This window comes from Pistacia vera, unplaced genomic scaffold, assembly GCF_008641045.1.
Source record: "Pistacia vera cultivar Batoury unplaced genomic scaffold, PisVer_v2 Contig84, whole genome shotgun sequence".
In the NCBI taxonomy this organism is placed as follows: Eukaryota; Viridiplantae; Streptophyta; class Magnoliopsida; order Sapindales; family Anacardiaceae; genus Pistacia; species Pistacia vera.
Window position 1 is genome coordinate 284,258 of NW_022196712.1, and position 9,626 is coordinate 293,883.

Sequence of the window (9,626 nt, forward strand, 5' to 3'; positions counted from 1 at the left end):
AATTTAATGAGTTTGACTTTTTGTTTCACCATTTCATTCATTTTTTGTCACCTCACTTTGTATGAAAATCTTTATAAGATTTCTTTGTAAGTATAATATTATTGTTTTTATATACCCATTGTACTTTTGGTATTTTTCTAATAAAAGTGTATTTAGATAGCCCTAGACCCTAAACATTCTTTGCTACCACAAAGTACAATGTTATGCTTACAATCTAACTCATAAAATTTATCTCACAACCCCGACATGGAAACTCATAATTGATCAGCTCGTAAATAGGTCCCGTCTGCTCTTAATAGATCTTGTCAATCCAACTGTGAATTACCACATTAGAACTGTAAAAAAAAAAAATGTAAGATTGAGTTATGCACCAAGCTTTATTGTATCATAAATTATGATATATCTTTACTCCATCACAAATTATGACGCAGGCTCTCCCACTTGGACAGACCTTAAGCGGGTGCACATTCTCTGTGCAGTGGAGGCCACCAACCTAGGCCATGGGCCTTCCTAATCACCCAAAGAACCCGTCTAGGTAATTATGTTCTAATGGAGGGCTAAGCTCCCTATTTGTACTCTAAAGGGTTACTTGCAATTTGTATCAGATCAATATGAGATTAGGGAAAATTCTTTTTTTGGATTGTTCCCGTAAAAAATGATTTCATCACTTACAAAAGGAAGTCTGACGCTTTGGTATAACTAATCCTAATAACTAAAGAGTTTGTCATCCGGTTATAAGGAAAAAAGTTTGTTAATTGTTGTTTTTAAACTAATTCAAGGTGACAAAAATAAGTTCCAAACTCCTATAATTTCTTGTTTCTAGTGAGTTGAAGTGTAAATTTTAAAGAAAATACGATTTCTGTTTCTAGTGAGTTGAAGTGTAAATTTAAAGAAAATACGAAATTATACCTCATAAAGTTTTATATATCTTAGATGAAGAAATCCTCCGTTTAATATCCTTTGCAAAGAGTTAACTAAAAATTTCAGCCTACTGCAAGATATCAACATGGGAAGGACACAAACATTGGAGGTAAGGTTATATATTTTTATGAAATAAGAGAGATAGTGGGCCAAAATTAATTCCGCATTCCAACATTAGTCTTAAATGTTTTTTTTTTTTTAATGACCGGAGATATTCGGGTTAGTTAATAGACATCTCAACTAATTTTCTAGGACTTGAAACAATCGGTTAAGTAAGAGTTTTAGTGTCTACTTCTATTAATAACTAAAGAAGGATTCGAACTCAAAATCTCTTGAGTAATAAACTCAAGATTCTCTATCGAACGATTCAACCACCCAAAGATAATTCATTGGTCTTTGAGTTTTAACCTGCGAGAAGATATTAAATATTAGATTGTAGGTATTTTTGTATAAGACTATAACTATAACAGAAAATGATAGAGTTACCGAAAAGTTTACACCGAATTTGTGCACTGAATAACGTGACACAATACTGACCGTTGATTAATATTAACTGATAATAAATCAACGATCAGGATTTAACCACGTTATTTGGTGTACAAATTCAGTACATACCCATCAGTAATTGTAGCATTACTCAACTATAACTGTATAACATAGGATTAATTAAAAAAAAAGTGCATGAATTGTGTAGACCAATTTGTCCCGTAGTCAACGCTTTGAACAAGAGAAGAAGACGATATACTAAGGACAATCTTGTAAAAGAAATAGAGATCCTTGAATGAAGATTATCCATTATATATTTTATATTTTAGCATATTACCACACATATAACATTTTATATTCTCATACATAACAAAAGATTTTATTTTAAATTAAAAATAAATTTTTACCCAATATTTTTTGCCACGTCATGTTATATTATGCAAGGTAGAGAAATTAATTCTTTAATCGTTACTACTAAACAGGTCAGCTTAGTATCTCTTTGCTTTTCTTTCTGGTCGAACAATTTACGCATACCCAAGATTTATTGAAACGATAAGTTGGTACCCAAAAGGTTTTAAAACGATAAACAGGTACCTTCCGTCATATGCTGTTAGCGATTTTTGTTTGTTTATAGTGAAAAGACTAAAATACCCTTGAAAATTTGATATTTTAGTTCTTTATAAATTTAAAAATTTCTAAAAAAACCCCCTAGGTTTGCTAATTTAACTAAACACCCTCATATATAAAAAGTTTGTTAAATGATAAAAACACCGCCACCACCCGCAGTGCCAGATTCCTGCCACCACTGCCGGAAACTTACCGAGAAATTGCGTTACGACACAGACCCGTTGTAACGTGTCGATCTGGCCGTCGAGGCAGTATATGGAGTTTTGCGGCCTCGACGGCCAGATCTGGCATTTTTGGGCCAGATCCGTGGCTGATCTGGCAAAAAAAGGTCAGATCTACGACTAGATCTGGTCGTCGTGGCCGCAAAACTTCATCTGCGGCGTCGACGACCAGATCTGCCGTAGATCTAGCCTTTTCCGGCCAGATCAGCCACGGATCTAGCCAGAAAATGCCAGATCGATGCGTTACAACACAGACCCGACGGAGTCTGTGTCGTAACACAATTTTTGGCCAGATTCCGATGGTGGTGGTCGGAATCTGGTACTGCAGGTGATGGGGGTATTTTTGTTATTTAAAAAACTTTTTATATATGGGGGTATTTAGTTAAATTAACAAACTTATGGGTTTTTTAAAAATTTATAAAAAACTAAAATATCAAACTTTCAAGGGCATTTTAGTCTTTTCACTGTTAACAAACAGAATCACTAATAGCATATGATGAAAGGTACCTGTTTGTGGTTTCAAAACCTTTTGGATACCAACTTGTAGTTACGGCAAATTTGGCCTTTCTTTATTGTCAACTATCCGGACTTGTGTCCTGAGATTCTGAGAAGAATTTCCTTTGACCAACTCTGCATTTTGGACTCAATTAGTGCACTGGGTAAGCTGATTAGCTGAAATTATAAGCTTTTACTTGGTTCTTCTTGTTGAGGAGTATTGGTGTTTGATATTTCTGTTATCTTCTGGCCAAACTTTTTCTATTTCGATTGTTTCCTTTACTGGGTAGTTAACCTTTTTTTGGGTATTGTATTTCTGGAATGATATGTTTTGCCATTTGATGATTACTTAAAATCCTGCATATTCTTATTATTTCCACTACTTGCTTGTTGGAAATAATGATGGTATTGGAATGTTAGCGTTAGCTTTCTTTGTATGATTCTGAATTCATAAATACAAGTCTTTGGGATTTTGTCTTCTCTGTTTTGCTCTGTTTGTAAGTAACCATCAGTTGTGAGAGGTTTTGTTTCTGTGTATTGGTTTTTGTCATGAATTCTGCACTATTTGAGTGATTCCTTTATTGGGGATCTTCCAAAGATTACTGGGTATTTTTCATTGTGAATTTTATGAGTTAATTCCTTAGGTAAGAAGATGTAGACAAGATATTTGATCTTATCCTGAAAAGGAAGAAAATCATGAATAGTACCCGGGAAGGCTAACAAAAGAACATTTGATTGCTTTGAGTTGTGTCATAATACATTTTTTTAAGTCTTGATGTTGAGAAAGTATTTAACTCTGCTCAAAGAAATTACATCCTGTGCTGTTTGCCCAATGTTTTGTAGTGTTTGATAAAGTAGCTCCATGGAGAACAAGTGCGCAATCAAGAAAGATGTTACTGAAGTAATTTCTCTTCACAATAACTTAAGTTTCTACAGTGTGTCTTGTCTTTAGTACAGTAATCTTGTTTCTGATGCGGGTGTGTGTGGGGTTGGTCAGTTGATAGGCAATACACCGATGGTGTATCTCAACAATGTTGTGGATGGTTGTGTAGCCCATATTGCTGCCAAGCTAGAGACAATGGAACCCTGTGCTAGTGTCAAAGATAGGTATTTAAGTTATTTCCATTTCTGTGACTCCATTGATTGAAATATTTGTCATACCTGTGTGCAAATCGATATGGGAAATTCATTGGGTTTTCAATGTTTGGCATAAAGGATTGCATTTAGTATGATCAAAGATGCAGAGGATAAGGGCTTAATTATGCCAGGAAAGGTATGCAGTGAAATACTCCATTTTTAATTATTTCATTTTCTGTCAACTTTGTAAATTAACTTCACCCACTGCTTAAGATTATGCATAGTTACATTGGTTGTTAGCAACATTGGCTCAAACTATTTTTTCTCTGATAATATATTACTTTTGGGTAAACCTCAGCAGAACCTCAGATAACATAAACATAATGGTACTGTTGATATCTGAATTAACAAATTTCCTTTATGGATGAAGACTGTCCTCATAGAGATTACCAGTGGTAACACGGGCATTGGATTGGCCTCCATTGCAGCAGCAAGAGGCTACAAAATTATCATTATAATGCCATCAACGTATAGTATCGAGAGAAGAATCGTGCTGCGAGCTTTTGGAGCTGAGATACATCTTGTTGATCCAGCAATAGGCTTTGAAGGGATTGTGAAAAAAGCCGATGAGATACTAAATAACACTCCAAATGGTTTTGTGCTTCAGCAATTTGAAAATCCTGCCAATCCTAAGGTATTCTTTTTGTTAATATTCTAGGTTGCTATTCCAAAAGGAGTTATGAATGCATTCATCATCATTTGTGTAGATTCATTATGAGACCACTGGACCAGAGATATGGAAAGACTCAGGAGAGAAAGTTGATGCCCTTATTGCAGGGATAGGGACCGGTGGTACAATATCTGGTGCTGGGCAATTCCTCAAAGAGAAGAACCCAAGTATTAAGGTTGTCTTGAGGAAATTATTTGAGGCTCTATGTGTGTGTGTAAAAGATAGTGAAGAAAGCTAATGTTCTGATTATTTATGCTAATCGTATGCTATCATAATTCCCGTTTAGGTATACGGAGTAGAGCCATCCGAAAATGCAATCTTGACTGGAGGACCACTTGGTGAATTAACTTTCTTTTTCCCTCCTCTTCTACACTGGTAGATGATGGTGTTGCATATGGAAGAAGTGTGCTGTTGCATCCTTGCTAATTTGACAGATTTATATTTCATGTGGATTTGAAAGATGTGTTGCATTAGCGCATTGTGCATGTGCCACTCTTTAGGTCTTCATTGGTCTGTATATCATTTTCTCTTGGAATATCAAGTGGTAAACATTTTACCTTCAACAGTTAAACATGTCATTAGGCTCCAAGTGTACCATGGCTAGAACTCATGCATTAACTTCTAGCACAAGAGGTGTAGCTTTAGTGCCTTAAATTTGGGGGTTATGTTCAACGCTAACTCTTGTTGAGTTTGCATCTAAATCTTTCTGAGCTGAGCAATATTCTCAAAATTATTTCCTAATAGTGTACCTCGTGTGCTGTATGTTATAGGCAAACATCTGATCCAGGGTATAGGTGCTGGTATCATCCCTGGTACTTTGGATGTCAACATACTTGATGAAGTTATTACAGTAAGTCTTAAAACTATGTTTTAGGTTATTTACTTTGAATTGGCATGTAAAATTTTATCTGCTAATGCTACGTTTATGTTGTTTGTTTTTTATTTTGAGAGAAAACACCTACAATTAGATTCCCTCATACATGAAAAGTAAATATAAAGGTCTCTACTCTCCAGTCTTGTGATTGAAAAATAGCAGGATTTAGATACAGAAGCAAATTCTGGGTGTGAAGCTTTTGGAAATTGGGTTGTGATTTTGAGGGGGTCACTTTGTTTAAGTTGAAAGTGGTTTTGAATAATTTATATCACTTCTAGGTATTATAGTTTCCTAGCTTATACGGATCCTACAAATTATTTGAGATGGTTTTAGGGCATTTTTTTTTTCTTCACTCTTGGTATAGATTGTTCAGGGTATGATTCATGAAACATGTGCAATTGTTTGTGATTGTTAAATTACCTGTTTTCCTGATAACAAGGGATGAGGAATTTAAAAAAACTGAAGACTGAAGGCTGTGCTTTCTTGATACATTATAAAGTAAAATTCAAGTCCTTGTGGTGAAACACTTAGAATATTGGAGCAAAATATGCACTCTGGAATATATATTTTTCTGATTCTTATAAATATTAAATGTTAATTATGGCTGCTACTTTGTTTTTGTGGCAATACCTATGATTTTATCAATGGTAACTACAACTACAACTACAGCATAGATAGATTCTATTTCATCGACTTCTGCTGTCGCTGTAACTTCTTTTTAGGTATCAAGCGAGGAAGCTATAGAAACAGCTAAGCTGCTTGCTCAGAAAGAAGGTTTACTGGTACGTTCCCAGTTTTAAGATTATTTTTAAGTTACAACACTCTTTTGTGGGTCTTCTCATTTTTAGGCTGACAGCGATATCTTTCTTTGGTGCAGGTTGGGATATCATCCGGTGCTGCTGCAGCTGTTGCTATACGGTTGGCAAAGAGGCCTGAAAATGCTGGGAAACTCTTTGTTGTAAGTTTAATCATCTTTAGTTGATATAAGACATCATATGGTATATCAGATTTAGTAATATGTTGCTTAGTTTAAACTGTACTTCTGAATCCCTTCAACGTGGTTCAACTGACCACTCAGACATGCCACACATTTAACACACTATCATTTTTCATTTCATCCCTTCTGTGAAACTAAAAGAGGAAGTGAAATCACATTGAAGTATGACTAGTGTCCCTTATTTGTTAGGCAGTATGACTAGTGTCCCTTATTTGTTAGGCATTAATGAAGTATGACTAGATAAACAGGCATGGTCTCAGGTGTGCTAAACTGCCAATGGCAAAAATTTGTTGCTCCGTTCATAATCTGTACTAACTACTAAACCGTGCCATTTCTTTGGCTATCTGCGCAGATTGTTTTCCCCAGTGCTGGAGAGCGTTATCTATCTACAGCGCTGTTTGACTCCATTAGGCGTGAAGCAGAATCAATGACCATTGATTGAGATGATACTCAAGTGTAGAAAGTATTATCTACCCTTTGATCTCCACTACCTGAAACAAGGACAATCTTCCTTGTATTTTGTATTGTGACCTAGAACAAACATGTTGATACAAAATAAAAGTGGATGAATCAGAGGTCCGAAAAGTTGTTTTCGACAACTTTTGTTAGTTGTCCATAATAAGGATGGTAGCTGCCGGCTTTTGTATCTTTCCGTTGTATTTGTGGCATTGTTCTAATAAAAGTCTATTTTGATAGCCCTGGAATCTAAGCATGCTCTTCCTTTTTCCCCTCACCCTGTTTGGTATTGGTGTGAATTAGGATGCTTTCCAAAACAGCATGTGAAGCAACTCAATCTGAATTGCTGGATTAGTTTTACTACCCATTATCTTCACTTTTTCTGATCTTCTGGAATTCTTATGGCTTCAATTTGGTGGATCAAACAAAACCTTCAAGATGAGGAGATTCAACATCCTTTAGCATGTTGTTTGCATGTCTAATCCCTGTTGCTGCGTCGTTTACTTTCCCATTATACTTTTGTTAGAGCTATTATACACTTAACCTTTTCCCACAATAGTTTGTGGCTTTCCGTCACCAAATTTTATTTCAAAATAAAAAATTTGATCAAACTCTATGAACATGTCACGATTTCTAGCCATATGATTGCTGCTACTACTATTCAAGTACCATATATTTTGTGATTCGATGATAATTGAATACAAAGACTTCAGAATTTTTACTAACCTCATGAGCTTCTTTTAGTTATTCTCTAGGATTCACTAGGTATTTATAGGTTTCTTCTAACCTGAACTCAAATGATTTAGTTTTTCTTAAATCTAATAGGACTAAAACTTTCGTTTTATCCTAACCCAAGTCTAATTCTATTTAACTATGATTAAAAATTATTTTTCCAAACAATCAATTTGTTATAAAGTGGAAGGGTGATCATGACTTTTGAAAAAATGTGTTTGTTTGACAGTGGGTTATGGAGGGAAAAAAAGGTAAAAAGTTAATCCTAATTTTTTGCCTTTGTAAATGGTAAGACTAAGTCAAATTTTAGGGGTAAAAATGTCACTANTTTATCCTAACCCAAGTCTAATTCTATTTGACTATGATTAAAAATTATTTTTCCAAACAATCAATTTGTTATAAAGTGGAAGGGTGATCATGACTTTTGAAAAAATGTGTTTGTTTGACAGTGGGTTATGGAGGGAAAAAAAGGTAAAAAGTTAATCCTAATTTTTTGCCTTTGTAAATGGTAAGACTAAGTCAAATTTTAGGGGTAAAAATGTCACTATGGATTGTTTTTTTGGATAGAAGTGATAACGGAAATTGACGAAATGTATCTAAATAATTTTTTGAAACAACAAAGTGGTATTTATGTGTAATACTACACCCACAATATTTTTTCACAAATTTTATTTCACAACCATAATCTGACAACTTGTAATTGATCAGTTGTAATTTATCAATTAGGACCCAAGTGGTCAGATGAGACTTATTGCAAACTGACTAATTAAGATTGTGAGAAAAAATTTATTAGAAAATATTGTGGGTGTAGTATTTTCCGGTATTTATATACCAAAATAAAATCAAGGGTTATTGTTACTGATGACTTCCCACATAAAGTTCTATCCAATCTTAGCTCTACAAATGGATTGGATTGGAGTGAATTTAGCGGATAATTGATTGGATTATGGATTTGCAATGTGCATTGTAAATTGACAAATATACCTATACATAATTCCTCAAATTACAAAGTAAACTTAAATCAACACTTAATAAATGATAAATTACAAAATATATAAATAGAAATGGTTACTATGATCACTAGTGGTAAAACCGCCAGTCAATTAGATTCCTATAGATTGGGAGTTAAAAGTCCCGAAGGGATTGACTGTGTCTGCAACGCGCCATCGTTGATCGTTAGTCAATGATTTTTGACTTATGTTGACTGGCGGTTAGATCCAATGTTTTTATTTTTTTTAAATGATTAATTAATTAATACTATATTTAATTTAGATAATTTTAATCCATTTTTAAATACTTATCAAAATACACATTTTGATATAAAAATATATTAAAAATAAAATGTATTTAAAACATGTATCAATCCCAAACTAATTATAAGGTGTAGATAAATGATTTACGGTGTGTTTGTTTAATTATTTTGAGTAGTATTTTTGAAAAAGTTGAGTTGAGTTATTATTATGAGGATATGATTTGAATTTGAAAATATTTTTGGTAAGATTATTTTTTAATTCTCTATATTTGTTAATTTAGTTAAACATCCTCTACAATAAAAGTTTTAAAATTAACAAAAACACTCTCATCCACCCATTAAATGACGGTAGCCGGTGGAATATGTGGGTGGGTGAGAGTGTTTTTGTCAATTTATAAACTTTTATTGTTAGGGGTGTTTGGTTGAATTAACAAGCCCAGTGGTTAAAAAAATCTAAATATTTTTGGTTGAATAGAATATGATTGTATTTTGAGAATAGTGAAACAAACATGTACTTTAAATAGGATATGATAGGAATAGTAAAACAAACACACCCTAATATTAGACATCTATAATCCAATCCAATCTATTTGAATAATTATGAATAGAATATAATTATCCATTTTAAATTGGGCAATCTTACATTTATAACCCAATCAGGCAAATTTTCTTTTACAATCTTGACATGACAATTTACAATTGGTCAGAATCCCGCTTATCAAATTACGAGTTGACCAATTATAAGTTGTCACGTTCGA

At 33.7% G+C, this 9,626-nt stretch overlaps 1 protein-coding gene and 1 non-coding gene across 3 annotated transcripts; one reads left to right on the forward strand and one right to left on the reverse strand.

Moving 5' to 3' along the window:
- Positions 1 to 386: 386 nt before the first annotated feature.
- LOC116118277 lies at positions 387 to 543 on the reverse strand. The gene has a single exon (XR_004126131.1). It is a non-coding gene; the product is annotated as a U1 spliceosomal RNA (small nuclear RNA).
- A 2,234-nt stretch (positions 544 to 2,777) lies between these two features.
- On the forward strand, positions 2,778 to 7,123 carry LOC116118252 (cysteine synthase-like). Of its 2 annotated transcripts, none has more exons than XM_031404214.1 (11): positions 2,778 to 2,914; positions 3,594 to 3,651; positions 3,748 to 3,857; positions 3,966 to 4,023; positions 4,258 to 4,521; positions 4,595 to 4,732; positions 4,844 to 4,895; positions 5,328 to 5,407; positions 6,154 to 6,213; positions 6,309 to 6,389; positions 6,781 to 7,123. In XM_031404214.1, the coding sequence occupies exons 2-11, from the start codon at positions 3,613 to 3,615 to the stop codon at positions 6,868 to 6,870; spliced, it is 972 nt and encodes a 323-aa protein (XP_031260074.1). In that variant the 5' UTR covers positions 2,778 to 2,914; positions 3,594 to 3,612; the 3' UTR covers positions 6,871 to 7,123. The 2 variants fall into 2 exon arrangements, with proteins under 2 accessions (XP_031260074.1, XP_031260075.1); XM_031404215.1 differs by lacking the exon at positions 2,778 to 2,914 and adding an exon at positions 2,921 to 3,036.
- The last annotated feature ends 2,503 nt before the right edge of the window (positions 7,124 to 9,626 follow it).